Source organism: Manis javanica, chromosome 4 (genome assembly GCF_040802235.1).
Source record: "Manis javanica isolate MJ-LG chromosome 4, MJ_LKY, whole genome shotgun sequence".
NCBI classification, from domain to species: Eukaryota; Metazoa; Chordata; class Mammalia; order Pholidota; family Manidae; genus Manis; species Manis javanica.
This window is the reverse complement of record NC_133159.1, coordinates 5,719,089-5,739,552: the sequence shown is the minus strand read 5'-3', so window position 1 is coordinate 5,739,552 and position 20,464 is coordinate 5,719,089. Positions and strand designations below refer to the sequence as shown.

General features: G+C 42.2%; 1 protein-coding gene across 11 annotated transcripts in view; it reads right to left on the bottom strand.

Annotated features, from left to right (window-relative positions):
* The window catches only part of PER3 (period circadian regulator 3), a 75,608-nt gene extending 56,940 nt beyond the window's left edge, over positions 1-18,668 (bottom strand). For 7 of the 11 annotated variants that reach the window (XR_005056354.2, XR_005056355.2, XM_036999662.2 and 4 more), the window contains exons 1-7: positions 18,534-18,668; positions 17,803-18,191; positions 17,220-17,365; positions 16,267-16,382; positions 14,843-15,044; positions 10,843-10,894; positions 7,274-7,416 (exon numbers count right to left, since the gene is read on the bottom strand). Coding sequence is in view for 8 of the 11 variants with exons in the window: in XM_036999662.2 (XP_036855557.2) it covers positions 7,274-7,416; positions 10,843-10,894; positions 14,843-15,044; positions 16,267-16,382; positions 17,220-17,365; positions 17,803-17,981 (838 nt within the window). In the remaining 3 variants the exon portion in view is untranslated. Of the gene's footprint in view, positions 1-7,273; positions 7,417-10,842; positions 10,895-14,842; positions 15,045-16,266; positions 16,383-17,219; positions 17,370-17,802; positions 18,192-18,533 lie in introns of those variants that run through there. The other 4 variants (XM_036999665.2, XM_017657793.3, XM_017657794.3 and 1 more) reach the window with 4 other exon arrangements.
* Positions 18,669-20,464: the final 1,796 nt, after the last annotated feature.

Here is a 20,464-nt window from a genome sequence, read left to right as displayed (position 1 = left end):
TAGCTACTTCACATGTTAAAAAGGAACAAAACTGCTGTATGAAATGGTAAAAATATCACTCACAGGCCTGGTTTTGAAGCAGCCAAAGCTAGTTCAATGATAATTTCATTATTAACTACATTTTAATTAGGCCAAAGTGTGGTGCCTACTAATTCTAAACAGAGTCTGTGCGCTCACAGCTGGCTCGTCGCAAATGGTCTGATGGTCAAAGCTGGAGTGACTTACAGGGCAGGACTGAAAAGTCTCGTCATCTTTACTGGTTACATATAACTAAGCACATAGGACTTGAAATGTCAGTACAATATGGACATTTTAATGTTAATTTTGTACTTGCTCATGCATGATTTCATGTGCAAGAGACATGAGGTGAATGCAAAAAACATCTAGATGAATTGGGTCACAGGAATACACAAACACACTCACACACCTCTGACCTAACGTCTACGGCTACCTGCGGGCACTGTGTGTTATGGGACCCACCTGTCCATGCCGGATGTTAGAACTTTCAGTCTGAGTTGAGACAACCTTCCTTCCACGCTCCTGTGCACCCTCCCACCCCCCAGTAACTCGCCAGCTGCAGCCCTTCTAACACCCATGTCCACAAGCACTGCAGGGCTTTTCCAAGGTGAGGAGCTTTGTTTATTATAGCATTTGTGTATTTCTTAATCATTTAACATGTATTATTGTTTTTACTAGATTCCTGTCTTATTTTTTAATTGAAGCATAGGTGATATACAATATTATATTGGTTTCAGGTGCAGAGCATAGTGATTCGACAACTATATGTATTACTGATATAATTTGTATTATCATGTAAAGTTCTTACAGTATATTGGCAAAATTTCCAATGCTGTACTTTATCCCTATGGTTATTTTGTAATTGGAGTTTTGTGCCTCTTTATCCCCTTGACCTAGTTCACTGGCCCCACAAACCCCCTCCTCTAGGGAACCACCAGTCTATTCTCTGTGCTCATGGGTCTACTTCTGTTTCATTTTTAGCTTTTTGAGGAACCTCCGTTCTATTTTCCGTAACAGCTGCACCAATTTACATTCCCACTAACGGTGCCCAAAGCTTTCCTGTCTTCCACATCCTCGCCAACGCTTGTCTTTTTGACAGCAGCCATTCTGACCGGCGTGAGCTGGTATCTCATCATGGTTCTCACTTGCATCCCCTGATGACTAGTGATGCTGAGCATCTTTTCATGTGTCTGTTGGCATCTGTACGTTTTCTTTACAAGAATATCTATTAGGTCCTCTGCCCATTTTTTAATCGGATTATTTGTTTTTTTGGTGCTATGGGAGTTCTTTAAATGTTTTGGATATCACTCCCTTGTTGGACATATAATTCACAAATATATTATGCCATACTGTAGGAGGCATTTTGTTGATGGTTAGTTCACTGTGCAGAGCTTTGTAGTTCGATGTAGTTTCACTTGTTTATTTTTGCTTTTTAATCTGATGCAGTCTCATTTATTTTTGCTTTTGTTTCCCTTGCCTGGGAAGACACATCTAAAAAAATTTACCAATGCCAAGGTTCTCGAATTTACTGCTTGTTTTCTTCTAGGAGTTTTACATTAAATGAAACTGGTATTTATGTTTTTATTTCACATTTACTTTCCTGGGTGGGATAAGACAGTGAGACTCATTCCCTTGCAGATAGCTGTCCAGTTTTCCCAACACCATTTGTTGAAGAGACCATCTTTTTCCCAATGGATATTCTTGCCTCCTTTGTCATATATTCATTGACCGTATGGATATGGGTTTATTTCTGGACTCTACTCTGGTCCATTGTTTTATATGTATATTTTTTGTGCCAGTACCATACTGACTTGACTCCTGTAGCTTTGTAGTAGAGTTTGAAACCAGGTATCTCCAGCTTTGTTCTTTCTCAAGATTGCTTTAGCAATACATTCAGGGTTTTGTGGTTCCATACAAATTTTAGTATTATTTATTCTATGAAAAATTCCATTGGCATTTCGATAGAGATTGCGCTGAATCTATAAATTGTTTTTGGTAGTATGGCCATTTTAACATAATTCTTCCTATCCATGAGCATGGAAGATCTTTCCATTTATTTGTACCATCTTCAATTTCTATCATCAGTGTCTTATAATTTTCAGAGTACAGGTCTTTCACCTCCTTGTTTAGATTTATTGCTACGTGTTTTGTTTTTTGATGCAACTGTAAATGAGATTTTCTTAATTTCCCTACTGGTTTATTTTATACAGAAACACAATGGATTTTGGTGTATTGATTTGATATGTGCAACTTTATTGAATTCATTTATTCTAATATTTTGGTGGAGTCTTTAAGGTTTTCTATATATAGTATCATGTCATCTTCAAATAATGACAATTTTACTTCTTAACCTTATCAATTTGGATGCCTATTCTCTTTGTCTGATTGCTCAGTGACTTGGATTTCCAGTACTATATTGAATAAAAGTGGTGATGGGTATCCTTGCCTTGTTTCTAATTTTAGAGGAAAAGCTTTGCACCATTGAGTACAATACTAGCTGTGGGTTTGTAATGTGTTATACCTTTTATTATGTTGAGGTATGTTTCCTCTATATCCACTTTGTTGAGATTTTCCATCAAGAATGGATGCTGAATTTTGTCAAGTTCTTTTACTGCATCTATTGAAATGATATGGTTTATCCTTCTTTCTGTTAATGTGGTTATCATATTGATTGATTTGCAGATACTGAACCATCCCTGCATCCCTGGAATAAATCCAACTTGGTCTTTGAATGATCTCTTTAATGTATTTTTGAATTCAGTTTGCTAACATTTTGCTGAGGATTTTCTGCATCTATAGTCATCAGGGATATTGCTCTGTAATCTTTTTGTTTTTTGTAATGTCTTTGCCTGGTTTTTGAAATATCAGGTGATCCTGGCCTGGTAGGAAATACTTGGAAGCAGTCCTCCCTCTTCTATTTTCTGGAATAGTTTTAAGGATGGGTATTAGCTGTTTTTAAATGTTTGGTAGAATTCACCTGTGAAGCCATCTGGTGATGTACTTTTGTTTGTTGGGAGTCTTTTATTACTGATTCAATTTCCTTACTAGAAATCTGTGTTCAGATTTTCTATTTCTTCATGATTCAGTCCTGGAAAATTATATGCATAGAAATGTATCCATTTCTTCCAAGTTGTCCAATTTGTTGGCATATAATTTTTCATTGAATTCTCTTATAATCCTTTGTATTTTTGTGGTGTCAGTTGTAACTTTTTGATTTTGAGTTCTCTCTTTTCTCTTGATAAGTCTGGCTAAAAGATTATCAATCTTATCTTTTCCAAGAATCAGCTCTTAGTTTCATTAATATTTTCTATTGTTTTTTAGTCTCTATTTCTGCTATGATCTTTATTAAATCCTTCCTATCACTAATGTTGGGTTTTGTTTGTTCTTTTTCTAGTTCCTTCAGTTATAAGGTTAGATTGTTTATTTGAGATTGTTCCCTCTTGGGGTATGCCTGTATCACTATAAACTTACCCCTTAGAACTGCTTTTACTGTATCACATAAATTTTGACTGTTTTGTCTCCATATATTTTTTAAATTTCCTCTTTGCTGACCCCACTTATTGTTTAGCCTCCATGCGTTTTTATTTTTTCCAGGTTTTTTTGTGATTTTTAGTTTTATACCATTGTGGTCAAAAAAGATGCTAGATATGATTTCAATCTTCCTAAATTTATTGAGACTTATTGTGTGCCCAAACATGTCATCTATCCTAGAGAATGTTTCATGAAAAGAATGTGTATTCTGCTAACTTTGGATGGAATATTCTGCTGGTGTAATGTGTTATACACCATTTCCTTATTGTCTTGAAGCTTTTATTCATTAATGTAAATGCGGTTTTAAAGTCCCTACTATTGTTGTATTAGTCAATTTTTCCCTTTATGACTTTTAAGTATTTGCTTTATGTATTTAGGTGCTCCTATATTGAGTACATAGATACTCAGCACTGTTACATCCTCTTGTTGAACTGATGCCTTTATCATTATGTAATGCTCATCTCCGGGTTACATTCTTCGTTTTGAAATCTATTTTGTCTGATACAAGTATTGCTACTCCAGCTTTTCTTTCATTTCCATTTGCATGGAATCTGTTTCCATCTCGTCACTTTATAGGTGTCTTTAGTTCTAAAGTGAGTGCCTTACAGGCAGCACATACATGGGTCTATTTTATACATTCAGCCACCTTATGTCTTTTGATTGAAGTATTCATGCCACTTATATATTTATAGTAATTATTGATAATTGCCACTTTGTTAACTGTTTTCCAGGTACTTTTGTAGTTCTTTTTTATGCCTTTCTTCTCTTGCACATGACTTTGATATGCTTGGATTCCTTTCTCTTTATTTTTTGTTATCTATTACAGGTTTTTGGTGTGGGGTTGCCATGAGGTTCATACACAGCATCCTATGTACATAGCAGTCTATATTTTAGATTGATGGCTAAGTTCAAACACATTCTAAAAGCACTTATTTCCCCCTCCACATTTCAAGTATATGATGTCATAATTTACATCTTTATAATGTGTATCCCTTGACTTTTGTGCATATAACTGATTTTACTATTTTTGTCTTTTGAACTTCATACTAGCTTTATAAATGATTGTATCTTCACACTACCATTGCTGTAAGTTTGTAAGTTTGTGTTTATCAGTGAAAACTTTTTTCGTTTCCTAATTACTTCTAGTTATGAACTTTTCTTTTCCACTTAAAAAAGTCCCTTTAATGTTTCTTGTCAGGCTGGTTTAGTGATGAACTCTTTTAACATCCATTTATCTGGGAAACTCTCTTCGCAGTTTTGAATGATAGCCTTGCTGGGTAGAGTATTCCTGGTTGTTGGCTTTTTTTCTTTTCAGCACTTTGAATATATCATGCCACTCCTTTCTGGCTTGTAAAGTTTCTACTAAAAAATCAGCTGGTGGACTTACGGGATTTCTCTTGTATGTAACTGCTTTTCTCCTGCTGCTTTTCAGATTCTCTTTCTTTAATCTTGGCCATTCTAATTACTATGTGCCAAGGTCAATAGTTTGGGATTCTCTGTGACTCCTGGACCTGGATGTTTGCCCCTCCAGGCTAAAGTTCTCAGCTGTTACTTCTTCAAATAGGTTTTTCTGTCCCTTTCTCTCTTTTCTTCCTATGACCACTGTTATATGAATATTGTTTTAAGTAGTTGCAGACTTCTCTTAGCATCTTATCATTAAAGAGTCTTTTTTCTTTCTGTTGCTCAGCTTGGTTGCTTTCCACTGCCCCGTCTTCCGGACACTGACCTGTTCTTCTGCGTCCTCTAATCTGCCGTTCCCTCTAGCATATTTTTCATTTCAGTCATTGTATTCTTCAGCTCTGCTGGTTCTTTTTCCTACTTTTTTTTTTTGAAGTCCTCGCAATTCATCCATTCTTCTCTCAAGTCTGGTGAGCATCTTTATTACTATTACTTTGAATTTCTTATCAGATAGATTGCTTACCTCCACTTCATTTGGCAATTTTTCTAGCGTTTTATCCGGTTCTTTCATTTGGAACATATTTCCCTGCCTCCTCAGTTTGTCTGGTTCTCTGTATTTGTTTCTATGCATAGGTCAGCTATTTCTCCTCATCCTGAAAACAGTGGCCTTAGGTAGCAGACAGCCTGTGGTGCCCAGTTCAATAACCCCTGAACACCAGAACCGGGTGTTCCATGGGTATCTCCTGTGTGAGCTGTGTTCACCTTTGTTGTGGCTGAGCCACAACTGCTGTGAGAGGGCTGGAAGGTAAGGCCACCCTCAACCTGACTGATGGCAATGGCTGACTACTGCATATGCACTAGTTTGCACGGCTCACTTCAGGTGCAGCTGGCTGAAAGAGCACAGCCCTTGCTGGCCTGCTGGTGGGCAGGCCGGCCTGCAGCCTGGTTGGCCAGCAATGGCCAGCTGACTCCTGTTAGCATGCTGGTGGGTGGGGCTAGCTCCTCCTCTCCCCAGAGTGGTAGTTGATAGAAGCTTTAGCAAGGCACCTGCTTAACTGGGCACTTTGGGTAAATAAGTCCATAGGGGAACACTGGGGTAGAGAGAACAGTGCTGGCATAGTAGATAGAAAGTGTCAGAACTGGCACCCATAAGCATCAGCTGGTTAGGCTGAGAGGGCTCAAAACAAGGCTTCTGCCAGCCCCTCCTCCCCCTGAGAAAGCTGCCCCTCTCAGTCAATAAATCCTTCAAACTGCTGCTTCTGGGTCAGGTCTCTGACAAATCAACACAGCATTCTGTTCTCAGAGGGTAGAGACTCAGTCTCCCACAGCCTTCCAGCTCTCCCAGCATTAAGGCCCAGTGACTTTCAAAGCCAGACATTATGGGGGCTTATCTTCCAGATTCATTTCCCCAGGGCCAGTTGTGCTGGGTTTCAGGGAGTTTATACTCTCCCCTCTCTGTTCCTCACTCCCCCCTGCTTATGGGTTGGGGTGGGGGAAGGGTATGAACCCTCATCAATTGTGGCTCTGTTCCTCTATCCTTCTCAGTGTGGCCTTCTCTTTTTTTGTTAGCTGTGGAAGGTCTGTTCTGCCCGTCTTCAGGTTGTTTTCAGAGTTAGTTGTATTAGATGCAGATGCTCCCTAACTGTGTATGTGGGAAGTTATCACAGTGACCTTTTATTCCGCCATTTTCTTGGAATTTTTCCTTATTTTTAATGGGTTGTTAAATTTTTACTGTTGTGTCCCTGGACTCATTTTTCCCATAAGCCCTGTGGTTTTTCTGTGTGATTTTTTTTTTTTTGCCTAAAATGGTAATTTTTAGGAATGCATACGTCACATTATAGTAGAACTGATTGTAATTTCAAATAATAAATGGAAACTGCTTCTGTACTGACATGTGAATTTAGAAATGTAGTTATGCCATCTAAAGATATAAACTATACATTTTACTCAGGCAGTTTCAAAACACTGTAAAAACATGAATTCATTCTTATGTGAAGTGTCCATGGTCTTATTTCACACAACACAGAAGCACAAGGCCATAGGACTGTTACCAGTAGCGAGATGATTAGAGAATTGTGTATCTGTGGTCCAGTCTACACACAGACCCTTAGGCCATGCTGTCCTTGAAGGAGATGGGCCCATAAGAAATAAGTCAATGTCACTAAACAAGAGACATCAGGAAAAATCCTGATGCCTGGAATGTTCAGGGCCAAAAGAAAGACTCACTCTTTTCTGGTTTTATGGCTGTAGTAAATGGGCTTTCACGTACTCTATCTGACGTGCTGACCAGTTACGTCTCATCTAAATGCAGACACTCTTGGCTTACCTTCATAACCAGAGTGAATCTTCTCAACCAGGGTGAGACAGCAAGGCTCAGATTCCTGCTGGGTAGAGCTATGGACGTGAATCCAATAGGGGATGACCTGGAATGGGTGGTAAGGTTTCTCTTGCTCTCTGTCCTCACCTCCACTGAAGAGAATAAAGATGAGGCCTTTCGTAAGCCCGAATGAAACAATGCTGGGAAAAATGGTTGACTGGTAATTTCCAAAAGAGGGATATCCAAATCTAAAACGTTTATATGCTGTTTAGTTTTAAAGAAGGGAAATGCTGGTTTAAATTTTCAATACCTAAGGGCAATTTTATTAACTCATTATTCAATAAAGAGATTTTATGGAGAACTGGCTTATGAGTTAAAAAAGAACAGAAGTCATCCCATGACTTTTTTCCTGGCCTCCATACACTAAATTCCCAGCCTGACCTTTCCATTTCTGCTGCAAAGAGGGACAGGCATAACCACCTGTCCTGTCTCATGTGCTAAACCAAGTACCACATGACAGAAAACTGGGTTCCTTGTGATTGTGCCCCCAAAGCCAGTTCTCTATCACCCCTTCCTACACTCTTTCAAGGACTGATTTAGTCTCAAAAGCTTCAGCTACTACCGTGACTGGCACAGGGCACTGTGTGTGGTCAAGCACTCCACAAGGTGCCTGGCTGAGGAGGAGGAAAGCAGGGCTGGAACCTGGCTTACCAAGCCCTGGACATCTGGGTAGGGGTGGCTCTGATGGACAAGATTTTCACCCCATTTTACAGCTCCAGCTTCCCGGAGGACAATTCCGCTTGGATATGCCACTATCCCCCTGAAGGTCAAAATGCCCAGTACTGAATTCATACTCCCCCAGTTCTACCAGTCACGCCGCTCCTCTCTCATCAGTGCTTAAACTCATGACTACTGGTCCCCAGCGGGCCCTCTGCTGCCCGCAGGATCCACAGTCCACTCCCACTCCCACCCCTCTCGCTTCCTCTCCTCCTCAAACTCCAGTATCCCCTCCCACTTCTCCACTCTCAGCCGTGACCTTCCTTCCTATCACGAGAAAAGACAACGATTCAGAAGAGTGCTCCCTCTTGACGCTGACCTATGAGCACCGTGTGTGTATTTCTGTGACTTTCCCAGGCTCATCCGGTCCTAGGGTTTTCAATGCCATTTATTTGCTGACAACCTGAGTATCTTTCTCCAGCCTGGACTCCTCCCTTAAACTTTACACTCATGTTCCAATGTCAAAACATTGTACATTAGACTGTTAACAGATAATGCAAACTTAACTCATGCAACACTGGGCACTGCGTTCTCCGCTTCCTCTGCTCAGGAAGATGCCCTCCCAGTTTCCTGTGCCCCAATAAAAGGCAACTTGAGCTAAGACCGTGGTGTCTCCCTTGACTAATCCTTCATTTCACACCCCAAAATAATCCATTAATAAACGTTCTTTGTGATGGGACGTGGCACGATCACATGAAGACCAAATCTGGCTGGTAGAGGTGATTGTTGCTACAGGGCTGTCCTTCTAGGAACTTTCAGTGAACAGAGATAGAAGAAAGACAGTTTCTATGTGGGTAATGCTCGAACACAGAAATATCCAAATTACCCCAAATATTTCTCTATTTCACCATTACCACCCTAGTTCAGCACCTGCCATCCTTCAGCTGCACCACAGTACCAGCCTTCTAACGCTTTCCTTGTTCCCTCTCATCCCTCCACCACCGCATAAGAGCACCTAACACAAGTCTTTTATAACGTACATAAATCTTGTTTCCTTTTAAAAGGTGAAAATGTTCTCCTTCTGTCCATGAAAACTTCCTGGAAGAGCAACCCTGTATCGACCATCGAGATTTGGTGTCCCTCTGATAATGCCATGTCCCGCCACGAAGAACAAGGTACCTCTGAGAAATGACTGCCTCCGAGTCCAGGGCAGGAAGTGCTAGGCTGAGCCCGGGAAGTCATGCCTGAAGCAAGGGAAGCTGTCAGACCGCAGGCCACAGGAGTACTCTCACACGGCACAGGAGCTAACGGGGCTCCTTCTGGCCACAGATGGGACAATCTGAGCATCATGAAGATGAACGAGAACCTCATCTTTTAGAATCACATTCTGAAGTACTATAGAGGAGATGATACCAGGTCTGAGATTTGTTTCACAATAATGGAGAGGGGTGTCTTGAGGAGTATGTGGTGGCAGAGATGACACAAGATTAACTATGAGCGAAAGTTATTAAAACTGACGGAAGTACATATTGGTTCATTGTACTAGTTCTTCCACTTCTGTATTATTCTGTGAATTCCCAAAGTTTTAGAATAAGTGATTAACTTGAACAAAACATTTCACTCAGAAATCAAAGCTCCTGATGGTTTCACCCCTGCTCCCTCACTCCTCTTACCCCGCTTTCCCTGCTCTAGCCACCCCGGCTTCCTGGTAACTCCTCCAACCAGCCAAGCCTGCTGCCCCAGGGCCTTTGCCCAAACCTAAAGCACTCTTCTTTCAATTTGTAAGGCCCTCTCCCTCACCTCCTTCAGGGCTATGGCTCCAATTAGGCTTCTTACAGGAGAACAGCTCCTGGACCACCCTCAATACAACAATAATCTCTCCACTGTCCAGATTTCCTTAGTCTGCCTGATTGTTCTACACAGGCCTTACCACCAGCTGATCCATATAGATATCTATTTATTATTGGTCTCCCCACCCCCCCAACAGAACTAATCCTCTAGTTCATAAGCAAAGGAACCCTGCTTTGATCTTAGCACCTGTAACAGTGCCTGGCTCAGAGAAGCCAGACAAATATATTTATTAACATATGGTGTTTAGTGCATGGCAGGCATTGTTCTAAGACCCTCACACACACCTCATCACATAAGACTGAATGAACCAACACGCCCTCCAGCACACCTGCCCTTGGGCTGTCCCTCCCTGAGCATGTGACTACTATTGGCCCAGGCTCCCCCAATTCCATGGAGTGCCTGACTAGTCTGTTACATAGATTTTTCATTTCTCTAAATATCAAGGGCATTTAGTAACTTCAATACTAATGCTGGCTGGCAATCAAAATATCATTTAAAAACATTTTTTATTTTTATTGTGAAAGTAACATTAACTTAACATATAGTAAATTTAGAAGAAAAAAAATTATTAGTAAATTCTACCAGAAATCAACTATTATTGGAATTTTGGTCTATATTCTTCTAGTTCACTGTCTCTGACCTTTTAAATCCTTCTCATATATATATATATACCTATCTTGTTTTCTTTGAAGTGATTCCAAATTCCAAAAATTAACTTTAAATGTGACTGAAAAACAAAAGCAAACAAACACAAACGAGCCCCAAACAATGGTCATTTGAAAGTGTATTTAATACCCAGTGATTCTCACATGTCCCTAGTATAAGAATGATCTTTCTGGTCTTTTTTCCTATTGCATTATCTAGTCTTGTCAGTATGTTTCTTCTCCTCAGACAAAATATAAATTTCTCATAGCAAGAACCAACTCCTAGCTGAACAGAAAAGAATCAAAAGAAATGTTAACAAAAATTAGAAGACACTCCATTTCTGGTCTACTAGGCCTTCTACTTACCGGATCCTGCAGAAAAAGGACTTCACTGGGGCGTAATCATACTGCGACGCTGCTGGGAACAGAGACAAACTGTCAGTCACCCGTCCTGCAGAAACCCTGCGGAGCGGCTCTTCCCAGGGAGACACTGTCCCACTGCCACTGAACAACAAACCATTTTGTAAGAGAGAGAGAGACTTTCAATTAAAAGAGGCCTCTGCCCCTCCCTCTGAGACCCAGCCCCACGCAGGGCCTCCCCAGGCTCCGGCTGCCAGCACCCTGCAGGTGAGACGGGGGAGCAGCCGACGCAGGCTCTCCCGGTACTACTTCCTCGAATCCTTTCTGCTTTTCTGCAACTGCCCATACTCAGCCCTTCAGTGTCACAGTAATGATCCTCTGACTTACTTTTTTGGTGGTAATATTCTATTCCACTGCAATAGTCTGGATATGTGTCAAAAATGGGGAATTTGGACAACTTAACAGCCTAGGTTTATGATATATAAACTTTACTTTTTTTATTGCCTTGGATAAATTCTCCAAAGTCATGTTCTTAGGTAAAATATGATCATTTACGATTCTCACCATGTACTGGCAAACTAATCTCCAGAAGGCTGTACCACCAACAGTGCCATTAAAAACACTTCCACAGAATCCTCAAGCTAATAGTATACATCAATTTTATTGATTTTTCTATTGATTTTATCGATTTATGAGTTGGTAGTTCAGGAATGTTTAAATTTGCCTATCTTAGGGCAAATTAGGGGCTGAGCCATTTCCTAAGTGTTTGTTGACTGTATTTCCTCTGGTTAGAGGCCCCCTGACTTTTTCCTTGGGGCATTTATTCACTGGAGTGCAATGTACTCAGTTGTGGGAACAAAGGGAATTTTTAAAACCAAGGAGATGTTCAAAAATATACATTGAAGGAAAATAATGAGAGTTCAAGAAAAACAAAATACTGAGTATTTTTAAGGAAAGCATCAACTGAAGAATCAGAAAATAGGCTTTTGAATGACCAAGCAACATGTATGTGATTAAAAAAGAAACACTCCGGTTTAAGAGTAAAGGGACCAATGATCAAATTATCATAATTCATCAAGCCACTGAAAGTTATAACCCCAGAATTCTGAAACCAGAAGATAGGTCCTATAGCATGTCTGTGAAAACTTAAATGACAGAACCATCTGATAAAGTAAGTTTAAGGAATTAATGACTCTAAGATATACTACAGTCTTAACACAGAAACTGCTTCCGTAAAGTCCTAGATAAACTTACAGAGGAACTGAGGCAAGACAAGGTTGCTAACAATATCCTTAATGTTTTGAGATGGTTTTTATGGACAGGTCCCATACCTTGGGGCCACTTTCGCACGCACGCCTTTGTGTGATTATTAAAGCTACAGCCACAGGCACTCTGTGGTTCAGAGCAGGGGCTCTGCATTCACCCTGCCCAGGTGAAATCCACTTCTACACTTACTGGCCATGTGACCTTGGCTGAGTTACTTAGCTCTGTGCCTCAGTGACCAGTGGCTAAGAAAGGGCATGGCCCCAGGTCCAGGGGACATAACTGACAGCAGGCTGCAGCTGCTGCCTTGAGCCCCATATCCTGCAGGCTGCCAGTGCCTGTGCAGAGAGGGCACCGAGCAGGGCCCTTCCGTGGAGATGCGGGACTCCTCCAGTGTGTGACTGCAGCTGGGACTTGCCTTTGGCTGCCTGACCGAGCTGTTCAGAGCTGCCCTGCAGACCAGGACACTCCTCCCCAACCCTCCTTCCCAGCCACCAGACCTGCCCTGTGGGCCCAGGGCTCCACTCGGCTTCTGCTCCTCCCTTTCCCAGTAAGTCTCTTATGCAGCTAATCCCATCTTGGCATTTGCTTCTCAGCATCAACCCAAACAACACATTTACCTTATCTGTCAACTGGGGACAATGAGAGTATCTACACCTCATCAGGGTTTGTGAAGATTAATCTGCTAAACACTGATAGTCCTTTAAATATTAACTGTTTAACAGATGACAGCAGTGAAGACCCCTTATGCTACAGAAGGCTCCAGAAACCTCACAGTACTTTCCCACCCACCCCTGATCTGCAGAGCAGCCCGGCTGAGCAGGCTGCTCAGAAACTGCTATTCTCACTTTACAACGAGAAGCTAAGTGGCTGCCAAGGCTCATGAAGGGAAAGAATTCAATTTAAAACTCAGACTTTAAGATTCCTAGCTTAAAATTCTTTGCACACAAATACAACTCTCCTGTAAGGTAAACTTGTTTACACCGTTTTTATCTCAGGCACCTGAGTCCAACTGCATTCACTAGGAGTCTCGTAAAACAGAGCCGGACTGTGTGATCTCAAACAGTAGATGCAAGTCCACTACCACTTCCACACCTAGGCTATAATGTGTGAATTCTTGTTTTTGGAAGTGTATTCTAAAGAAATAGTGGTAAGATCCTTCCGTGAAGACTGTACAAGAAATACAAGCTGAAACATGGTCTAATGAGGGGCCATAAGCTCACAACTGCTGAGTTCAAAGATCCTATGTCCTCTTTATGTTCTATAAGCTCAAAGAAAGCAACAGGAGAGACAGCACAGGCACAGCCCAGAAATGGTGTGGAGCGGAACAACTGCTCTCAAGAAGAGTCTGAGCCCTTGAGATGAACAAGGTAGAAGTATGACATGGGGAGTAAACGGTGGACGTCTCATCTTTATGGAATAAGTAAATGTTTAGGTCCATAAGACTACAATTTCAGTGTGTATTATGCTTTCACATGGAGGGGAAATAGAGCAATAAATGATCAGCAAAGACAAAAAGCTTGAAAAGCTAAGGCAGAGAGAATACAGGCAATGTTGAAAGAAAAATACCTGGGAAAACTGTGAAAGAACTTGCCAACAATATCATCTGTCTTTTCTGTTCACAGCTATACGTCAGCATCAAGATCAGTTCCTGACCCACAGTCATTGTTGAATTAAACGTTTAGGGAATGTATAAATGATTAACAAAAGAAGAGATGGAAATATGGACAATTAGAGGGTGAAAATGTGTGTTTAGGAAAGATGAAGAGAAACGAAATCAGTGTTTTTGAATGATAGGAATTGGAGAAGGAACACAAGAAAACAAGATGACAGGTATACTATCGACTAAGCTCATAGAAAATGTGCGCAAAGGATGCGGCAAAAGTCTGTCACTGCAAGCAGCAGCAGGCAAGATGGGATTTTTTACTGGACCAAGTACTGACTGAAACATTAGAGTGAATACAAAGCTTTAGATTTGCAAGAGGAAAAAGTTCTGGAGAGTTGTTTCATGACATTGTGAATGTAACCAATACTGCTGACCTGTACATTTAAAAATGGTTAAGATGGGTAAATTTTGTTAAATGTGTTTTTTACAATAAAAAAAAGTTAAAAAATTTTAAGTTAGAGAAAAAGACTTGGAATCAAAGACAAGGTTGGTATACACTAAGCTCTCTAAGAGGTGCTTCACAAAAATATGAAATAATATAGGGTGACTTAAAAAAAGAAACCGAATTATTTAAAGATCACACAGCACTGAATATCACAAAGAAAACTGTGACTAGTCATCCCAAGTTCAGGAAAATAAACATTTCAAAAAAAAAGAACAAAGTAACAATATTCATGAATTTAGGAACAAGCAGAACTGGAAGAGGGCACCTAACATTTATCTCCAAAGCAGATAAATAATGAAGTCAATATAAGAGGAAAAACATTTAATCTTATTAACTTAAAGGAAACAGAGCTTTATAACAAATGACCTGCTATGTATTATGCTGGTAATCAAACCATTTTGGTGATATATAATCTATGAAATTAACTTGACTAAGCGAAAGCAAAATTATTGGGTCTTTGTTATTAAAAGAATGTAAAATGTTGTTTTCATTATATTCTGACTATTTAAACAAACAAGAAAAACCACATAGTTTGCAGTTCCAAACAATGCATTAATTTCTGTGCAATTTCTGGAAGAAGGAAACTGATCTTTATGGAGGCAAGACAGATAACTAAATGTTGGTCCCGTTACCTCTTTGGGTCCAGTTGTTCCAGAAGGGAAGCTGAGCATGGGCAGTGTGTGTGTAGAACACCCTCACATCTTGAGGGGCAAGCAGTTCAACAAAATGAGAGGACTCCAAGAAATCTTTCTTACAATTCAGGATCGAAGTAGCCTGTTCAGAAATGTGCACTAACCTTCCAGACAGAAATGAAAAAACTGCCACAAAGGTATCCTATGAAAAACATTTAAAATAAATGCAAATATTGAGATACTTACTGGAAACATTCTCTGTAAGGTTCTAGACTTCTGCCATGATCAAAGCTTAACACACACACACACACACACACACACACACACACACACACACACATTCCACTAAGGCAACAAAACTCTCCAACATACTTCTTAATTATCACAATAAAAGCTGCATTTACCTTCTGATGGTTTGATTTTATACAAAAAAAATACCAGCTCATTCTGCACCGTCTAAACACGCATATGGATACACTTCTGATTCCTTCCCCTTTGCAGACTGTGCTCCCTCCCGGAGGGACAGTCTTTTCTTCAGCAGTGCATATTCTAAGCTTCAAGACCAAGCTCAAGATTCATCACCTTCAAGACACTGTCTCTGACAAATCTCATCATGTAAGAGTCACTTCTCTAATTTGTTCCACTAGATGTAAGCATGACTTCGTTACAATCTGCTGCTGCTTGTGTGCTTAGCAGTGGCATTTGCTTTCCCTCTCTGGCTTTGTTTTGATGATCTTAAAGGAGAAATGTTTTCTTAAACATTTTCTTCCTTAAATCTCCACAGCACCTACTACAGTACTCTGAACACACCCTTTAGTAAAATAATATTGCATTATCAGGGACAGCTCATGTTCCAATAGTATAAAATCTTTAAGTTACATTTATGTTGAGGTCTAAGCATAAAAGTAAGTAATCTCCATATCAGCAAAACATGAGGCAAAACTATTCTGTCAACATGAAGAGCTTCAAAAGATGTGTGCTAAATGTCTCTTTCAAAATTTTACAAAAATGACAGCATCTCAACTCACCTGTTCTATAAAATCCAGTTGTTACAACTTGAAGTAGTAGGTATGGAAACTAAGAATGATATAAATAGAAATGAACAATTCGGAGATTAGAATAAAATGAGGGAAGTTATACTGCAGTTTGTTTTTTTTCTCTTCATTTGGGAGAACTCAGGGATGCTAAGGAGACACAGGCACCTCATAACCAAAGCAAAGCAAACTCCTGTTTACGTGCTGTTTCCTGTTTGCAGATCCTTTCTCTGGCAAGGGCAGGAGAAACTGCACACTGCCTCTTTGCAGTTCTCTTCACCTCAAATTGTGGTTACCAAAATTCTAAGCTATTATTTTTAAAAATTATTTAAAAATAGGCTGTTAGGAGAAATTGCCCAGTTTGATATGGCAAAATTCGAAAATTCTTACCGTGTTTTTGGAAGTGTGTTCTGAAGCAATCGTGGCCAGCTCCTCGAGACTGCACATGGTCACATCTGCTCGACATGCTCCATTCTGACTGAGAATCTGGAAAAACTCACTGTTGGCTAAGAAACACAGTAAAATAAATAGGTAGTCCAGTAACACCAATATCTTTAGGAAATTATTTTTATCACTATTAAAGCTGGCTTATTTATTAGGATGAGGACACCTCAGTGTTTTTTCCCCAAATACCAGATCATTTCCACCTTTTGGCTGAAATACTAATAGTTGTACAAACTTTAAGATTTTGAATTTTATGAATTCTGCATGTTCTAGATCACAAAGAGCAAGCTACATTTAGGGTACTAAAATCAAAGCTTCCAAATACATGCACGTGAAATTTCTATGGCAAAAAAATGACTCTCTCTAGCATTCAAGAATTACATATCATATATGAATGATATGTGGACAGAATGTGAAATTATTTTATGAAATCTTTTGAGACGGAAACTCAGAGATAAAAAGGAAAAAATATTTACAATTGTTCATTTTTAATTTGGTAAATTCCTGATATATTATATGACATTATAAAATTGTGTGTATGACAGGGAAAGGTAAATTGTACTTAGTCAAATGTATTTTCCCTCCAATATCTGAAGAAGAAAATGCTGCTTTTAGTAGGTGTGGCTTTAAAAGGTGCTTATGCTACATCTACTCTATGGCAAATTAGAGAAATATTGCATAGTACCAAAGTACTACACAAATAAAGTTCTCCTCATGTTCCTAATGTGAAAAAATCAAGACACTAATGGGATCAGTGTACATCTGCTCACCTTACACCTAGCACCCTTAGCACAAAACATCTCTGTGACTAAAACCACACTGACAAACTCCTCTGGCCGGATGATATTTATAAGCAAGGGTGTTCTCCCACGACTGTTTCTCTTCTGCAGCTCATTTACCTTGTACACTGTGCACACAGCGAAGTGCGTAGTTGAGGGCATCTAGAGTGCTTGGTTTATTCTGTCTCTCCGAGGGGAAGTATTTTTTCATTTCTTGCACAACCATTATCAGTTCTTCAGAAACTCTGTTTCGATCTTGCTGTTCACTGTAAAATAGGAAATTATAAATTCACATTTTCAATGACAACAGCAGACAACTTTTGGCGAACGGTATATTATGGGCCAAGCAATTAACATGGATCCACTTATTTAGTCCACAGGTTTATCATCCCCGCCCTTCCCCCCACCCCCCTTTTTTTTAACAGGTGTGGAATCCCAGCCAAACAAACCTGGTGAATGGCAAACATTTTCTCCTCGCTCTTTCCCACTTCAGACCCAACTCGGCCAAATTCCTTAACCACTTTTTACCTATTTCTCGTAGTTTTTGGGAATTTTCTTCAGTTTCCCAGGGCATTTCACGCTAAGCTATCTGAGTCTCCCCCTCAATTTTCTCCTAGGCTTACAAACAAAAGAATAAAAAGATTTAAACCCTCCTTTGCCTTTCACTACCCCAACGAAAAACAACGAAATGAAGCTGTGTCACCTGTTGCTGCTCTCCTCGTATTTGCTCTGCAATCGGTATTTCTGGCTCCACGTCCCGGCCGACTCTTCCCCCAGGGCCGCCGACCCGCCGGCCGGTGGTCCTCCGAGTTCGTTAAGCCCGTTCCCCCTAGAGTCCCGAGCCTCACCGCTGGACATTTCTAGATCCTCACAGGGGTCCATCTTTCGCCCCGCAGCCCTCGGTCTGCTGCCTGCCTCTTTTTTATTTTGCAATCAGCGACAGAAATTTCTCATTTTGGTCCGCGCCATTGCGTTAGACAAAATGTATCGGTCATCGCAACAGGGCAGTCACTGATCTCCGCCCCTGCGGAGGCACTTTTCTCTCAGTATTTCCCAACAATCCTTGATGTCGCTCCACACTGGGGGTCCAGCCTGGGGGTCGGGAGACAAAGGGAGCAAGTGTCCGGTGAGACGGACAATCCGAAGCCGGACACCGGGCTGGGTCAACTGCGGGCAGCCCCAGGGAGGCCCGTCAGCTCCCGCGGACACAAAGCCCGACGCGGATCTACCACTGCCCACCGGCCGTTCGGCAAAGTCGGCGTGCACCCCAAATGGGACCGGGAATGGGGGCAACTTAAAGCACAAAGTTCCGGGGGCTTCAGATTCCCTGCCGGCGCCGCCCGGCTGCCAGCCCCAGAGCGGAGGGCAGGCGGCGGGCGACCTCAGCCACGCGGCCGCAAGCTCCGAGCTTCCCCGCACCAGCCGAGAACTCACCCGCCGCCGCCGCCGCCTTCGCCCCTGCCGCCCGCAGGCCCCGCGCGAAGCCGCTCGCCCTGCCGGGCCGGGCCGGGACCCGCGCGCAGTCCCGAGGCCCGCCGCGTGCCGGGCGGTTGCCGGCGCCGCGCCCCCGCGCTCCACGTGATGCGTCCCCGCCCCCGGGCGCTGCGATTGGCCACCGCGACCCGCTCAGCGTGCTCCCATTGGTCTAGGGGCGGACCCCACGCTGGGGCTCCCGGATTACATAACCGAAGGCGGGTGAGCGGCGGAGGCAAACCTAGAGCAAGTTACATAATGCCGAGGTCGGACGGGGGGCGGCGCTCGGCCAATCCCAGCAGGCTGGCGCGCGGGCAGTGGGCGGAGGGACCCTGCGGAGGATCGAGTCCCGGCACGAGTCAAGTACCCGCCCCCTTAAACCCGCAACGGGTTAGGTCGCTGGGGCCGCCGGAGGCAGCGTGGCAGTGATAGGACGCTCGAGCCGTCAGTCACGAAGGGGCAGGAACCGGGTAGAAGAGGTGGGCGGGGCCGGCGCGGCCTCCACGTGAGAGGCGGCCGGGCGGGGGCGCCTCGGTGTCCCCGGCTGCCCGCGGGGGGTCAGGGGAGAGCCCGGGATTGGCGGGCGGGACTTCCCCGGGCAGCCGGAGGAAGGCGGTGACGTCCGAGCGGTATCTCCGAGTCTTCTGCGAGTTCTGTTGTTTACATCTTTCTCGACCTTTTCGCTTTCCCTCCGGCCGACTCTACTTGGAGGAACCGGGCCCCAGAGCAGCTCTGGGGAAAATCAAACTCGATTTTCAGAAACAAAGTTTTGAAAGCCTTAAACATTTCTCTGGTCTTGAAAAGTTACAGATTCATTTGGCAACTGGACGAAGACAAGTTTTTGTAAAAGACACTTTCAGGAAAAGGCCTAGAGGAGCCCTGTGTGTGAAGGCTCTTTTTAGGTTATGTATCAAGTCATCCGAACGAAAGGTACAGTGCAGAGCTCTGGCCGTCTCTAGTTCCTGGTACATCAAAAATCTGCAGTTATTTTTTTGGCTGAATGAAAGGGATGGTATATAAAAGGGGGTGCGAGTGAAGTATGGCAATTGTTAATATTGTGTATTAAGCCACCTTATTTTTTTTGGTATCATTAATCTACAATTACATAAACCACCTTGTTTTAACGAATAATGACCGATGTTACTCTCCTCTGAAGTTCCATTTTATCAAACTGCATTTGTTTAACAAATATTTATTACGTATCTGGGTAGGGATGATTGTGGTCTCTGCATACAGTGGTGGCCAAAATCCCTTAACTCAGGGAGCCTGCACTTTATTAAGATATAAAACATGTGCAAGTCCGTGAAGTTCAGAAAGTGGGAAGTGCAGTGTAGACTAACTGAAACAAGCTAACGGGATGAGATGTACATGGGACACGGGTGGAGGGTGAGGAGGCAGGAGACATATTAGCCAGGTGATCAGGGACTGCCTCTCTGAGAAGGGGAAATGGACCCAATTGAGAGAAGGGCACCTGCAGAGACCCTGAGGCAGAGCGAGTTTGTAGTTGAGAAACAGAAAGATTGTGTAAGAGGAAGACGGTCTGACACGTGGTCCAGAACTCAGGAAGCACCAGATGGCGGCAGGCTTTACAATTCAGGAAAGCGTTTCGATTTTTCTGATGGTAGTGGGTAGAGGATTTTAAGCAAGACAGTGTTGTGATATGCAGACTGCTGCACAGGAAAGAGCTAACAGGAGGTTATTCTTTTCAAGGAGAGGGCTTAGGATAGCCTTTACTTGGGCGTCAGTAGAGATGGTGAGAGAGGTTGGACATGGGGCTCCCAGGGCCTTGCTGTTAAGTTGAATGTATGTTGTGAATACAAGAGCGCCATCAACTCCTGGGTCTTGGGCGTAAGCTGTGCTGTGTGTGATGCGACATCAGCTTAGGTGCACAA